The sequence below is a fragment of the Grus americana genome, chromosome 4 (assembly GCF_028858705.1).
Source record: "Grus americana isolate bGruAme1 chromosome 4, bGruAme1.mat, whole genome shotgun sequence".
Taxonomy (NCBI): Eukaryota; Metazoa; Chordata; class Aves; order Gruiformes; family Gruidae; genus Grus; species Grus americana.
The window spans coordinates 9,801,378-9,817,683 of record NC_072855.1 but is presented as its reverse complement, the minus strand read 5'-3'; the positions used below and the strand labels follow the sequence as shown (position 1 = coordinate 9,817,683).

General features: G+C 41.6%; 1 protein-coding gene across 5 annotated transcripts in view; it reads left to right on the top strand.

The window, feature by feature from the left end:
* Positions 1–14,578, top strand: part of ZFYVE28 (zinc finger FYVE-type containing 28) — a 157,115-nt gene extending 142,537 nt beyond the window's left edge. For all 5 annotated transcript variants that reach the window (XM_054825000.1, XM_054824999.1, XM_054824998.1 and 2 more), the window contains 2 exons: positions 11,236–11,339; positions 12,273–14,578. In XM_054825000.1, coding sequence (XP_054680975.1) covers positions 11,236–11,339; positions 12,273–12,404 — 236 coding nt within the window. In that variant the 3' untranslated portion in view covers positions 12,405–14,578. The remainder of the gene's footprint in view (positions 1–11,235; positions 11,340–12,272) is intronic.
* The last annotated feature ends 1,728 nt before the right edge of the window (positions 14,579–16,306 follow it).

Sequence of the window (16,306 nt, the reverse complement as noted above, 5' to 3'; positions counted from 1 at the left end):
TACTTCCTTTTTTCTGAGAATTAAAATGAGAACACTGTGTATTAAAACAAAAAAAAAAGTCATTAAAATGAAAAGAAAACTCAGTTTGGCTCTGGGAAGTGACTATAAAATGTTGTCCTGGTATGGTTTAGAAACAAAGCCAGATGATAAACTGAGCATATTTCTTTTAGATTTTTTTAACAACCTTATAAAACTCTGATCTACAAATTGTCATAGCCAGTATGAATTCCTTTGTATCAGTGGAGAGAGGTTCTGTATAGTAAAGGCTTTAATATAGCATATGGCATTACATCTGACAAGTTTCAGAGGGCTGTGTAAGATGCAAAGCCCTAAGAAAGATCTTCTCAGCAAAACCTTTTATATCTTTTGCTATATGTAGAGGTGCTACTTCTTCCTGCCTTTCATATTGTCTTCATTTTTGTCTTTGATCAAAATATTTTGGTTATTGTTTCCATATTCTTCACCATATTTCTTCAAAGAAAAAGTTAGTTTTAGTTAAGTCTGAGGTTACTTCAATCTCACTGAATATATGGTAAGAGTGAAAAGTGCGTATGTAAGTCTCAAAGTTTTGGTAGGGATTCAAGCATTCTGAGAGCTCAAAAGTTTTTATTACTTTTTTTTTTTAAAGAAATCTGAGCTGCTATGGGAGTACTTAGGAGTCAATTATGGACTATAGTCCTAGTATGGTAAATGTATTAAAAATTGATTAAAAGATACTGGAGCCCTTGCAGTCAAAGAATAAGGAAAGAGAAAGTAGGTGTATGCGATGGAGCAAACAAGAAAGCAATCAGCTTTGATCTTCAGGGCTAAGTGGTGGTTTCAGCACACCAGGACCTCAGTCGTTGGAGCAGTGACATCTCTGTGGCCAAGTGAGAAATACAAGACAACCATCAACTGTGAAACTGTATCTGAGCTTCCCAGAAATTCAAGTGTGCAGTAATTTCCCTGTGCTCTAAAAATTTTATCTGTTGCCGTCTCTTTGTCCACATACTTGTTTTTGTCCTGTTCTTCCAGTGAGAGGTTTTGAATGTAGGATGACTGAGAACTGAGTGATAAGCAGTGTACGTCTCTGCCTGTATGCAGAGGGGGGTGACCAACAGAAAAGAGATGTTGGTTCATGTCATTTGTAATAAAGATCAGAAGTCACGGGGTGGGGGGGGGGGAAACCCTCTTAAAGATTAGGTTTTAGAGTAATACTATGTATTTATAAGTTATTTTGTGCTTATATAAAACCTATGGTTTTGTATTGTCATTCTTCTGAAGCTGTAGGCTGAAGGATCTCTAATCTATTTAGAACAGCAGGGCTAATTCATGTATAATGCACTGTAGAAATATTATTTCTTCTGGAGGAAGATGATTTGGTGGCAGATAAAGAACTATTCAGTAGTCATTTTAATTGATTTTTCTATTGCACCATAATTCAGAATATCACAGAAGGTGCAGTAAAGAACAAATCTTTAAACAAAATCCTTACCACGTATCGGCTGTATTAGAAAAGAATGCAAGAGATTACTCATTTTCTGTTATTTCAGTTCATATTCTTTTGTTTCGAATCAATGCCTGATGCTGTCAGTGAATTTGACTTACAGAAGTTGAAAGCAAGTTATTCTGAACCGCAGGATGCTGAATAACCTTCTCACAGTGGATATACATTTTCTCACAGCAAAGTCACTTTACTTCCCTGGCACATTATTCAGCTTTTAAGGTTCTTCAGCTTTTCGTGGCATCTTCTATTGGCACGGGGAAGGTTTTATGTTTGAAGTGCAGCCTATGGCTTGGGACGTTATTTATTGAAATAGAGGACAACAGTCTGAGTGCTTAGGTGATGTTAAGGCTGCATAGGAGTGCAGTAACAGGAAATCTTTGGAGTTACAAGGGCCCCTGCAGCACCCAGGCAGCGTGAATTGGTGATGTCCCTGCCCTAAGCGAATGGTAAAACCCAAGCTGTAGTATTAATAGCATATGCAGATAACTACAGCAAAAACAGCCCCATGCCTGCACCTTTGTTCCAAAATAGCAGGTGTTTCACGTATGCCTGCGTGACGGAAAGTGCAGCCTTGTGGGATAACCAAGTCCCTTCTGCATAAGTAGACTTGGATGCCAGAATGAGCTTGGCTGCCTTGGCACGATGTTTTCCCATGCTAACACATCCTCTGGAGCCAGTTAGCCAATGCTCCTGCGAGTACTCTGCTTTTGCTACCTGTGCTTGCTCACTGGGAAGGCTTGGGCATGTCTGAATTGGTCTCCTTGCAGACTTGCTCTGGGAGTCTTACTTGGCTTGGATGTAAGTGTTTACGCTGTAAATACCTGCTTGTACAAATCAATGCAGCTCCGCTGACTGTGTAAACTAACTGGCGTAGTCTCCTGGTAGTTGGCCTTCAGATTTGCTGATGGGCAGGAATTTTCTGTATCCGAGACACAGAGTGTGCTGGGGAGCATGGAGATGAGCTCCACCTTCCAAACCAGAACAAACCACAAAAGGTCTACAAAAAGGAGCATCTGAAATGGGTCAGTCTGAATTTGTGGGAACTGTAGAAACACCCGTTCTGTCCCCTCACCTCCAGTACCTTCCAGGCCCCTGTCTCTTCAGGTCACAAGTTGTCATTGCTGGCAACACTGTACAGACTTTTTTCTGCTGAGGTGTATGCAGTGATAGCTAATGGGATACATGGTTTTGCTATCCCTGAGGCATCCAGCATGAGTCATAAACTTACAGCAGTATTTTAACTTCAGCAGCCATGTGCCTTCTCCCCCTTTATAACACCTCCCCACCTACCTCATTGTTGCTGGCCACTGTGGAAGCAACAGCCCCGACTTTGGGTGGTGTTTGGGTGCAGACGAAGGTGTTTGGTGGTTAAGGCAACCTTTGCTGCATGAGCATTGTGCCCTATTTCTTGCAGCAAGCTTGATGGGTTTGTCCTCCAGGCCAAATCTGGGCCACAGGCTAGTGACAGGAGTACGCCGCAGTTATTGCTGTTAATGGACTCAAGGCAAAGTCTGGGAGTGTTGCACCAATCTGCTGACAGCACTGCACCAAAGTTAATTACATCCTTTTTTGTACATCATTTCTACGCTTCAGGTGACTCAATGATTTCAACTGAAATGTGAAAGTGAAAAATGTGCAAATGAGCACATCAGTAGCTCCTCCCTTCTGCCATCGTGGCAGAAGATAAGCATGTATCAAATTGAGAAAGTCCAGCAAGCTACCTGCCAGGAAAGCTTTTTCCAATTATCAAATAAATCTGTCTTACCGAAAGTACCAAATGTTTAAGACTACATCCAATCAACAGTAATTAAAAAAAAAAAAAGCCAAGAAGCCCAGCAAGTTGAACAAATAAATGGTTTTAAGATTCTACTGGAAGTTCCAGCCTCCACTCAGATTATGAAGATGAATCACTTGTTTTTGTCAGATTTCTCATTCTTACTGTATATAAAACCCACCAGCTGGTCTGGGTCGTAAAACAAATATGAATGTTTATTATGAGCCAAATGACATTGGCAAGGGTATAAGAGTTAAATCCTGTGACCTTCTGAAGGTTGAAATACAATAAACTACAGATTAATTGGCATTCCAAAACAAAAGCATTTTCAAAAGTACACATGAGCCTGTGGTGTATATGTTCATCTTTGCTGTCCTGATGCTCTAAAACTTTTTTTTCAAGGAAGCATATGTATTTATACTTCATAGGGTATAAAAAGCACTATATTTTTATAGGGAGAGAATGTAAAGCAAATACATTTCTATTTTCCTAGAATACAAGATGAATTTATATGATAATCCATAAATAAGTTTTAAATACAGTAAAATTTCATGCCCCGGTTGTACAATGGAGAAGATGGACAGTGGAGACAACGTTCTGTGTATAAACTCAAAGTAAATTGCAGTGGCAGCTGCTCAGAAAAAAACAGGTTGGGCTCTTTGTTACCAGTGCCGCTTGCTCTGAATTGCGGTAACAGCAGAAGGAGCTTGTGGCCTGGGACCTTTTGTGGCACTGCCTTTCTCCCTGTGTCCTGGTGAGCTACCTGCCAGCACGGGGAGAAGATTATTGGGAAGTTCCTGAGCTCCAGCTTGGGACAAACCACTGTTGGATAATAAGCTGAGCAAGAGGGTTGCATGGGACTGAGATTGGGCAGCATAGGTCACACATGAATTAAAGCAAATCTCCACATTTGAAAATGTAAGAAAATTACTCTTGGTTAATCTTGTATAAATGTATCCCTGCCGGGACAGAGCTGTGTCACTTTAAAAAACCCAAACATCAGAGAAGTAGGAGTTTGTCTTTCTGCCGTTATGTGTCTGGGATCTTGTTTCCAGCCCTAGCACAAAACTTGCTTTGTATCAGCCAACAGTTTCCCATATACATATGCACACAGAATAACTTTTTTTTGTCTGTAAAGATTTTTATGTATTCATTTCTTTATCAGTCTGTAAATGTGATCAAGCATAACTCCCTGCTCACCATATTCAGGAGCATTATGTTTATCCTTGTGAGCTTGATGATTTTAATAGTGAACTTCGGAAAATCTGAGTTTTGACCATACGTGTATTTGGGGGTACCTTATTACTCAGATTCAACTGTTGCGACTGAGGGAGAATGAATGTTTTTAATTGTCAATGTCATGAAGTGACAAGCTGGCTAAGAAAGTGAGTTACACTTCTTGTCTAGGAATAAGCATGAGACATCTAGAAATCAGAAGATTTTCTCAAAGAAAACCAGAAAGCATTGTGAAGCTGTTGGTGCTCCATGAAAATATTTGCTGTAGCATCTCAACTGTCTCTGCAAGCATACATTTATTTTCACTACTTATTACTCTAGCATCTGTACAGAGCTGCCTTTCTCGTTGCCACCTAGTTATAACTCAGCCATAATGGATTTGCTGTGGCTGCCAGTACAAATAACTGTTTGTGCCAAATGGTGTCAGCATCTGTTTGCTGCACAACGGCACACTATTTCTCCTTGATCCCTTTCCATCTCATAATATTCCAGCCCACCCACTTTTGTCTAGCCACAAGCCCTCACCGCTCTCCAACCAGCAACATGAGCACAATTTGGTAATTTATGGTCCCAAGGCTCCAGCTCTTGTTCTTCTTGCAGTAAGAAGTCACAAGGTCAAGAAAACCCACCCGTGCTACTGTATGTGCAGTATCTCATCACTGTGACTCTAGAATTAGCTGTCAACTCTAGCTGAATGCTTCAATTTTTCTTTTGTCTTCTACCTGCCTGTGGCTACTCTATTATTTATAATGATGACCAGCAACACTTTCTAAATGAAAGAAGTTAAATTGCATGGTTCAGTGGCCAAACATATTCTGTCCACGTAACTTTTTACTTTTTCCTTATTCAGCAGCTCTGCTCGCACTATGCGAGAGAAGAATTTAACATCAAGTTTTCCATATTGAGGCAATGTTTTATGATCAACTGAGCATATTTAATCATGCATGTAAAATTACAGGATTTTGTACAGGTTTTAGGTTGTATTGCGATGATTTGATCTGACTTGTGTTTTAAGAACTTGCTCAGAGCCTTTTACCTTTTCAAAGACTATCCCTCTCTGTCAGCACAATGTACAATTTGCTGGGTCTTCATTGCAGGAGGAGAAAACATTCCGTAAGTACTATAAAGCACAGGCTTACTCAGCTCCCCAGTAACATAACTGGGATTTTTATTAGGTTTGAAATTTTTTGTCCTAAAACCACACATATTTAGTGTTCTTCTGGCATGTAGTATGTAGATCAATCTATATTATCGGCTTGCTTCTAATTTATAACTGTTGGTAACTCTTACAGAGAAAGACTCCTAGTAACGGTTGTATGGAAGATCCAAGCCTCTGGTCCATCTGATTTAAAGCGAAGATTTGAACCATATCCCAGTGGAAGTCATTGTTTTCTATTAGAGTTGTTCCATTTTATATAAATAATTACTTTGCCCAAAGAATGACTTGCTGATCGCGTACCTGTACAGAATGGACACAGGACGTCATCGTTCAAGGTTGTGTTGAATCAGAGCAGAGGCTTGAGCCCAAGTCTGCAGAGCTCCATGCTCTGGTGAGAGCTTTCTAGATTTGCACAGGAACTGCATCCAAGAAAGCTGTTTGATAAGAGCTGTCCTTGAAGCTAAGAAGTCCGTACCTCTGTGTTCTTCCTCACCCCCAAAATTTTCATCAAATAATATTGTTGAAGCAGAGAATTTATTTTTATTGAAAAATTCCAAGCCAGCTGTAATCAACAGTGAATCTACTGAGCATGGGTACAGATTACTTTGGTACAGCTGCATCCCAGGAATCTCATATAAAAGTCAGAGATGGCCCAGAATGATGTGCGGAAAATTATTTGTGATAAGGGACAAAAAGGTTCATCTTACTGTGGTAGTTGAATTGAGGGATAAAATCACGTCACCCTAGTTCTCTACTTTCCATACTTAAAACTGTGAGAATTTACAGTTCCTGCTTTCATCAGAGGAGCTACAGCTAGCCCATCTGACTTTTATTGCAGCTGTGAGGGTAATGCATTTTGATGGCTGCAGCGGTGTAAGTTCCACAGGCTGCTGTGGGAACAGCCCTCTTAAGGTTAGTTTGGTAAAAGTATCATCAGGGTTATGCATGATGTACTCTAAAATCTAATACACATCGATGCAGGAGGAACTTTCAGTTTGAGTTTAGGAATGTTTGATAAAAACAAGAGACGCAGAAAGGGTCTTTTCGCTGAATTGTCTGGCCATAATGCAAACACTGCCATAAGCTTAGGGTTTAGTAGCTGTTCGACTGGGAGTCCCAGTGTGCATGTCTTCTGACTTGCTTTCTTACCAGAGTATAGATTTGCTAAATTAGGCCTTCTGCAAGCTCCAACAGCTTTTGGGATTGTTTCCATCCTTCACCCTGCAACCCACTCTCTTGTGTCTCAGTGCCACTGGATGAACTTTCTGGTCTAACGTGATTTGAATCAACACTGCTGATGGATCCGGGTCCAGGCTCTCTTCTCCTTGTGTTCTGGGATGCAGAGATGTTCTTGGGTTTGTAAGATTAGACGGGACTGCAGTAGATCTATTGCATATACTTAAGCAAAATGAATTTGCATGTGCTTTTTGACAGTGTTTACAGCGTCTGTGATTTTATCATGATTGAGGTTTTCTTAAAACTCCAGCATCTTACATTTATGTGAGATTTTTGGCTTTTATAGAACAGAAAACTTTTTTAGCTAATGAGGTTGCAGAGACATGTAAAGGTGAATTCTAAAAGCTGCAGCATAAAATGAATAAAAAGGCTATAAAATGTAATGATTTATGGGAGATGGTAATGCAAGATGTTTGAATGCTTAAGAGTTGGGAATACTGTTTCTCCTTTTTTAAATGTCTTTTTCAGTCTTCACACTATTTAATTTTATCTTGTGCCTTTTCCTTTCTCTAAACTTCTTACTCATTTAAATACTTGCTTCTCTTCCTTCTTCTCTGTACATGCTTTTAATGTTTTCTTCTAAAATTTATTTCTCTGGTCTTTCTGTCTCGTTAATCCCTTCCCTCCCTTCCTCCTCCTCTTTGATGTTTGTGCTGTGGTCTTCAGCCGTTTCCCAACAGACTTCTCTTAGCTCTCATTGCATGATAAAGCAGTGGGCCAATTAGCCCACGAACAAGGTTTTTCCCTCCATTCCTTGTACAAATCCCCGAAGCGCAGGCAGATAGTGCTTTAGAGACTGGATGTTTCCATTTCCTACTGCATGCAGAGCTAATGGAGCAGCGTAGCCCGGGGAAGGACTACAACATAAAAAGCCTAGGGGTGCAGTGCTGCTGCTGCCCTGCTTCCAGCACGTCTTCAGCCTAGTGCCGGGGGTTTAATCTGTATAACTCACTCTGCTCTTAGTCTCTGAAGAGCAGTCTCACAAGGGGATATAGCTTCGATACGATTTCAAAAAAACCCCTGTTCTATAAAAAGCCTGATGACTCAATCATTAATATACGTAAGTGAGAAAGGCTGCTCCCAAGGTTGAGCGAGACGAGGGTTGTGAAGAAGGGGACCTCGGGGTGTGATCCCGTGGCCATGGGGGATTGCACGGGCTCAAAAGACTGAGTCACTCAGGGCTTCGTGCTCCCTGCTAGTGCGAGCACTTTGGCTTCAACCTAGGATTGCGTTTAATTTCTAAGTGCTTACTCTCAAAATGAAGCCTCTGTGTATTCAGCGTAAGGACTATTTCAGTCACAACTGGAAGCGAAGGCACGGGGCTAATGGCCCACAGATCCTTATTTTGAATGTTATTTCAAGACTGCACCACTGCATGATTTTGGACGATTCTCTCCTGATTTCTCCCCACACAGACTTACTGACTGTAGCTGGTGATAAGGATTAAAGCAATTAATGTTTGTACAGCATTTTGAATGTTAAAAGCCGTTACATAACGAAGTGTTACTATTTGGGGGTGTGCTGCAGTGCAGCAGATCTTGGTGCAAGCAATTGGGATATTCGGAGGGCACGAAAACCCAGAAGCAACGGGGCACGGGGCTGGCCGTGTAGCCCTGTCCAAGGGCCTTACTCTTCCTGGGTAAGTCTGGGGGAAAATATGCCCTTTAGCTCATTCTACTGATCTGTTAATTTAGTGAATCAGCTGATGTGACACCAGTGTGGAGGTAAAGAGAGTCCCTCTTCTGTGGGAGAAAGTTTTGTAGAGAAAGTTACATATACAGAATGTTTCTGTACATTGAGTAGCGCTAAGGTGTGATTTTTTTTTTTTTAATACAATTATAAAAACAAAGTTTGCAGATGAATTCTTCTGGCAGTCAAGTAATTCTGTAACCATGAGCTATGGATTATATGACTATAAGGTGGTGGTTTATCAAAGTAAATTTGCTGTTTCTCATGGGGGTTTTTTTGCGATTTTTGTTTAGCACTGGACACAATTAAATCCATACATGGTCAATTAAAAAATACCATTTTCAACATTGCACTTCAAGGGCAACAACAGAAAAAAAACAAAACCAAACCCAACCCAGATGATAAACTCCTGATAGAAAGCTGCTTTCTGCCAGTGAGCTCCAGAGTCTCTGTGGTGGGATTGCGTTAGCTCGTAATGTGTCTGGACTAATCACGCTCTAAGGGAAGGAGTGGTTATGGTACTAGCAACTGCAGAAGTCATAGTTCATGTTGGCATGCTGCAGTTTGTACAAAAAGAGCCCGTGTTTTGTGGCTTTTCTGTGAATATTAAAATTAGTAACTAGCTGAATGTGGTAGCCCACATTATAATGCAGTTGATAAAGCGTCGGTAGCGAAGTAGGCATCTTGCTAAAATGCTTCTACCAGCTCTGTGTTCATTTGGGAGGGAGACCTGGTGGCACAGAGCTTGGATAACTTCCTAAATTTTGCTATCTTTAAAATTAGTGAGAATCAACAGGATGGTTAAATGCCCTGAAAACATAATCAAGGGTATGGCAAGGTTTAAACAGGAATATTGTTATTGGCTTGGTTATTTTGTCTGGAATATATGTGAAAACCCAAGGGACCTCCTGGATGGAGAACATGGAGCCGCTCCAAGGTTGGCACACTTGCCATGGTTTCGGGTGGAGATTCCTGTGAAAGTGATACAAAGTTTTCAAAATCGCCATTGTGTTAGGAATAAGTTTAGTGGGCAAGTTACATGTAGTAGCTGGGGAGGTTGCAGAGAAGAACAGCTGCGAAGGAAAATCCCTGGATTTCATTGCTATTAATGCTTTGACTTAGGCTGGCAGTCCTGCATCTCCTGCTGCCGTAGGAAAGCCTGCTTTTGAAGTAGGATTTTGTAGCCTTGTGTCCCCCACAGAACATTTTCTGGTGAACTGTTCCCAGGATGAGGTGAAGGCTGCTATGTGCAGTCTCCTCTTCTTCACCACATCGGTCATTTCTCTGCATGCAGACTTTGGGTTTGGTTGCTGTCTCTGTAATTGTGACCTTTATCAGACCAGTTTGTTCATTCAATGAAAGACTGCTTCCTTAAGCTAGGTTAACTTCCAAAATGGTTTAGAGGAGCCCCTAAAAGCTGACTCAGGATTTGAAGTTCTCTTTGCTTTTATTAATCTGCTTTTTGAACATTTTCTGCAGTGAATGCTATATCCTTTTTACTTTTGACAAATGTTGCAATGTGACAAACACATGAAAATTGGTCACGGTTATGTTTGAAGAATACAGTGGATTTTTCATATAATTATGGTCTGCCTGTAGCTGTAGCCCTCTTGACCTCTGCATTAACTGCACCATATATTTTGTTGTTGGATAATATGCTCCTTGAGGCAGGGATCTGGCTTGTCAGGTTTATAAATCAGCAATTGCATGGGTTGCGTACTGTAAGTAATACTTGGAGAGAAGCTGCATACAGGGAACTCGGGTAAATACGTCCAGCGGTTCATGTTCACCGTGTCCATGGATTCCTTCTGGGTAGAACTTGCTTGACCCTTCATTAGATTTTTACCAACTTTAATTAAGCAATCAGCTACATCATTTCTACACTTGTAATTTTAGACTCTGAGGGTCATGTCAGCCTGTCACTAGCAGAAGCAGCTCATCAGAAGTGAGTCTAATACCTTCCGCTTTGCCAAAACCAAATCATTTCCCTGCTTGGCTTTTGTGAGGAGGTAGAGAGCTCACAGGAGAAATAACTGACTGAAACATGCTGTTAGGGATAATGGTCGAATTCTTCCTCTGCTAAGTCTTGTACACTTGATTTTGTGGTTTTGCTGTAGTTACTGGTGACTTCCAGTAAGAGTCCTAATAGTTTAGCAGACAGTAGTCAGGTTTTGAGTTTATTATCTGTAGAGTCACTTGCTTAATTGCAGAAAAGCAGTCAGCCTTTCTGTAGGGAGGGCTGGAGAGGCTGGGAATGATCTCGGCTCTAAGTGTGTTTTGGTGGCTGGTTGCATTTACAAAAACACCTGTGTTCCAGCTCTGCTTTAATAGTCTCTTGTCTTCGTGCTTTATTTTGCTTATCTCCTTTTCCCTGCCACTTTCATTTGAACGGGATATATTTCATTTCGAGTCCAGAGCTGCCGTGTGCTGTTGCAGTGCCCGGAGGTGGGTGCCTGGCAGAAAAGGGGGGCGTTGAGCCCCCGCCAGCACCCTGAACTCCCCTAGCTGCCTGTTCGCAAAGCACCTTGAGAAACTCAGATGAAAGCAGCTGCTGTTATATTTTATTCTTCCTACTCCCTTGAGGATCTGATAATTGTGTGTTTGTTTTTATTCCTTTTTGATTTATGTTCCCTTTTGTTGCTGTGTTTCTGACAGATCCTCCTGACTGGGTTCCAGATGAAGTCTGCAGCTACTGCACGGCGTGCAAGGCTCCTTTCACAGTCATTCGCAGGAAACACCACTGTCGGAGCTGTGGCAAGGTAATGACTCAGTCAAACATGTGAGAAACCATCCGCCAAAGAGATCAGCAAATTTAAGTGTACCACAAACTCAGCTGCACAGCAAAATGTGTGTGCTTGGCCAGGGCTTCCAAGTCACAAGTGGTTTTGTAGGTCTTGGCTATCAACTGCTGAGCTTATGTTCAGAAAGTGTGGGGAGGAGGGTTTTGACTTTAATACAGCAATAAGTATTTGTCTGCTAAAAAGCAGAACTCCCTGCTAAGATCGTGGAGCAAACACCCCAAATCCAGAGTCACTCTGGACTGCTGCTCTAAGCTTTCGTGAGCCGCAGCAGCCTGCGCTGCGAGGGGCGATGCATGGCGCAGCTGCAGGGACGGCATGTCCCTTTGCTTGCTTTCCAAACCTTTGCAGGAGGACTGCGGTGTGGAGGGCTGCTGCTTTGCAAGTTTGTGGGGGAGGAAGAGGGAGCAAGAGGAGAATAAAGCAGCCATGTGCCTCAGGAAGCCAGAAATCTGCTGTCCCATTTCACTTGCTAGTGTGTAAGTTAAAAACAAAGAGGGTAGAGAAGCTGGTTTTGTTAACTTTATAGTGGACTTGCAGGAGTAGGAACTTTGGAGATACAGATATTCGCCTAGTCTTTCTTTAAAGCCAGTGGAGAGAGATGCTTCTTTTTGTCTCTGGAGCCGCCTTCCCCTGTGACCTGCAGAGTAGCCAGCCTGCCTTGGGTAATGGCTTGGGCACCCACGTCAGAGAGGCTGCGCACAGTCGGATTAGCTTGTCGTCAGGCTATGAATTGCCTTGCCGAGGCCTTTCACGTGCTGTGCTGAGGAGGGTGGTGGTGCTGATAACACGAGAGTCCAGCGCGTACAATCTTCTCTCCCCTGTCTTGAAATCAATCTTTTCCCACCCAGTTCTTCAAAGGAACTAAAGTGAAATCTCCCTCTTGTTTTTCAGATCTTCTGTTCCCGCTGTTCCTCCCACTCTGCTCCATTACCTCGTTATGGTCAGATGAAGCCTGTCCGTGTTTGCACTCACTGTTACATGTTCCACGTCACTCCTTTCTATAGTGACAAAGCTGGTATCTGACATATTAAACTACTGGTGTGTCTTCTGGAGTCTTACACGGACTGATATATTTGACCTAAGCCAAGAATTAACTTGAAAGAGGGACCCCGTGAGGGCGTGTAGGCTTTGACATCCATTATTATAAATTTTGTACAGACAGTTTTTATTGCATTTTACTAAGCTGCTAAAGGGAAGTATGAAGCGTCTGTAGCTCTAAGGCTACAGTACAGTCTTCCATAAATTTCTAACATTAACGTTACGATGCCATATGCAGAACAAATGCACTGTGTGGAAGGAAATAGGGCTCAGAGAATTGAACAAGCATTGCTGCTTATCTTACATGGTAGGAACAGAGTAGCCAGTTAACTAGTCCATCCCAGCAAATCAGTCCCAAAGCTCGGACACTTCTGTGCTCACCACAATACCAGCATGGCTGTGGATGTCAGCGCTTGCCCTGCTGCTGCGGTTTAACTTTTCCACCGCTAGATTTTTTGCTACCTATGCTAGGATTAATTAAAGCAAACCTATTTCAAGTCCATATTTGATATTTACAAAGGCAAAATTTTCTTTGACTCACGTAGGAAGCAGTGAATGTCCTGAAGCAGTCTATTTCTGTTGCCTTTAATTTACCAAGCAGAGCAATAACTCCAAGTCGTCTTCTAAAAATTAAGTTTTACAACTTCCAATTCCATATTTTGGAGTTTTGGAAGTATTTATAATCTGCATCATTTATGCTAAATCCTGTTAATAAAAGTATAACACAGAGCTTTGGTTTCTATATCAGCATTTAAAACTTAAACTTCAGAGGAAATGGTTACCAAATGAATGAATAAATATTAAAATACATATTTTTGAAAGAGTTCAGCAGCAAAATTCAGTAGATGTGACAAATTATTTCTCCCATCCTGAGTTTTTTTTAAATGGTTTTTAAAAGGGCAAATATGTAATGATACATTCAAAAGGTCCTACAGAACGGTCAACCAGAGAAGGGTACTTGTTGTCCACATTTGGCAGAGTAACCATGTAAAATATTGCATACTGTTACTTCACTCATGCTAACAACTCCGAAGACGTTTGTATTTATTTGAAACACCAGGGATTAATTTTTATCTCCACTTGGAGACAAAAGAAACAAAACTCACATGGATTCGTGCTATGATCTTGCACAAACTATTTGCAGTAAGAGCTCCCTGAGCACTGAGGTTTCAAAGGTGTTTGGACACGCTTTGAGTTAGCCACATGAAAAGCAAGGCGGTCTGTGCTGTGGGCGCAGAGGAAGCGACATCGAGAGCTCTTCGCTGTATCCCCTTCCCTGACTCGCAGTGTTACACACTGTGTTTCAAAGTGATAAATACAAAAAAGGATGAGGAAGTTGTTTGCGGTATCATGCTCGAGAAAGGTCATCGTTCAGAATGATGAAGCAAAACTGGCCAGTGTTGATTTTTTTTTTTTAATTTCTTTTTGGGGTGGACATACCCTTTAAGTGGTTTAATAATCAGTGTTAATGAGCCATATAAGGGTACAACAGTTTGGCACTACTGTCATTTTTGAATCAGATGAAACAGCTTCACTTTGTTTATGTGTAATTCATGAGCCTTATGATGCTGTTTGTAGACAATGTCAGCAATGATGTGTTATCCTCACCTTAATTTTTTTTTTAGTAGTATTATTATTATTTCCCTGAAATCCTCCCCATGGAATCCTTGAGTTGGAGTGTTGGCGTTCACCAGAGTTTGGAAAGGCATGGGGTTGGGCAATTGGTGGGAGGTGGGTAATGTGGTGCAAGCAATGATACTTATTCAGGCTTAAATCTCAGGCTTCACATTGCAATGATTATTGCAGTTTTATTTTTAGAAAAAAAACCCAACAAATTTAATGCTTCTTTTATAGGATAAAAAAATACAACAAACTTCAATTGTGAAATAAATATGCACAAAATGTTGCTTCTGTGAAAAGAAAATCTTATTTAATGGACTGAATATTTATTCAAGCTTGTTTTTATTTTGTAAATGCTGTAATTCAGAATCATTTCCATAAATATGATATTTAAAGATCTCAGACACTATAGTTTCTTATGTAAATACAGACTCTTATTTCTCTTACTGAAAAGCACAATGACTATATCAATACTAATATACATTTGCCTCAAGGAAAACTTTCATCTTGTAATCTCTTCAGATAATTAAAGTGTCAGGACTTTCTACTTCCACGTGCTGGATTGCTCTTTCATTTTGGGGTCTGTTTACATGGAGTGACAGCTGCCAGCCTGTCAAACAAACTGGCCTTAAGTCTTTCTCACTTTGCAAATAACGTGAAAGAAATGAGTTTAAATTTGGGAATGGAAGTTGTCGGGACAGAGAAGGGGTGGTAAATCGAAGCTGGAGTACTAGCGTGTCCCTTGACATTGCTTTGTGCTATCCCTTGCCACCAGCTGAAAATCTTCCTTCCCAAAATCTCGTGTCAGTGGCCGCTTGATGCGTTAGGCATATTGGATCTGCCGTGTCACATCAGAATAAGCTTTTCTGGGGGGGGCGGATACATATCTGCAATGAAAAATAATGCTCCATGGATCCACCTGCACAGTTATTCTTCCAAAGCATAAATGCCTGGTGCTGATTTGCTCTGCTTCTTGTATGAGATAGAACTGTTGTAGGTTTTATAAGAATTAATTTTATTTGCTGGAGGACTCAATGCATGGCCTTGGGATGCCATTTCACTTGAAGAAAAACCGTGTTGCAGCTCTGTGACGTTTGGGTCTCAGCTTCAGTGGTGCAACAGCAGGAAAATGTTATGGCAAGCCTGCACGCAATTTTAAGATTCCATTTGAATTAACATACATAATAGTTATGGGCAAATAATGCTGCTTTAAGGTGTGTATAAATAAATGAGCAGTAGAAATTTATCCTAAAGGGACTCTTTAAATGAAATTTACATTGCTTCAGGGTTTTGAGGGAGGAAATAGGGATCTCTTTCCTCCAAACAACGTGTTCCACAGCAGTTTTTTTGTGGGATGCCACAACGGGAGCCATGCACAATAAGGTAAGAGTACCATTGCCAAAGGTGGCAGTAATTCACCTGGTGTTGGACTCTCCCGTATGACAGGTTCCCTCTGAACCAGGGCTGTTTTCAGAAGAAAGAAAAAAAAAAAATGCAGTAATCTCTGAAGTGATCCTTTCCAGATCTGTACAAATAGTACAGCGTGTCCTGCCCTCTCCAGGTTTGTAAAGGGAGGTGGGATAGCAGGGCTCCCTCTGCAATGAAAGGAACTTCAATAAGAAACCCCTCTGCTTCCAGAGAACACCCCTGTCCAGAAAACAAAAATACTTAAAAGCTGCCACACAGCAGCTCAGTGAGGAGGAACCTGGATGGGAGCAGCGGGGGAGGAAAATGACCTTTGTGTGTTGTCTGACCTGGGAGGAAGGAGGAGGAAAATGGGGTGCACGCGTGTGTGGCTGTGTCCGTATGTGGAGGTGGAGGGGACACGGAAGGTGGTGGGCTGTGGAAGTGGTGGAAGCAGGAGACTTGACTGTAGGACACCTTTAAACAGAGCCCCATCGCAATCCTGCCTGCGAGCGGGAGGAAACCACCAGTGTTCTCAGTGTCTCGTCCCCGGCTGAACTCGCTGTCAGTTTATGCAAAGTCAAAGCTGCTGGGTCTGCATCCTCCGGTTTCCGTGGCAACCCCCAATAGCATCTCTCCACCCAGTGCCAAGACTGCAGCACTCCGTTTCCCGCACAGGCAGGCACGGAGGCTTCTGCTTTCTGCTTCGTCAGAGGGATTGTGATTGCTCAAACATCTTTATTTGTAATGAAGATTTATGCTGCAGAGTCAGATGCTTACTGTGAACTCTATTTTCTGATGATAACGTTTTACTGAATTATGCTTTATTTATGTTGCTTGTCTGGAAGAAATCTTCCCTGTGG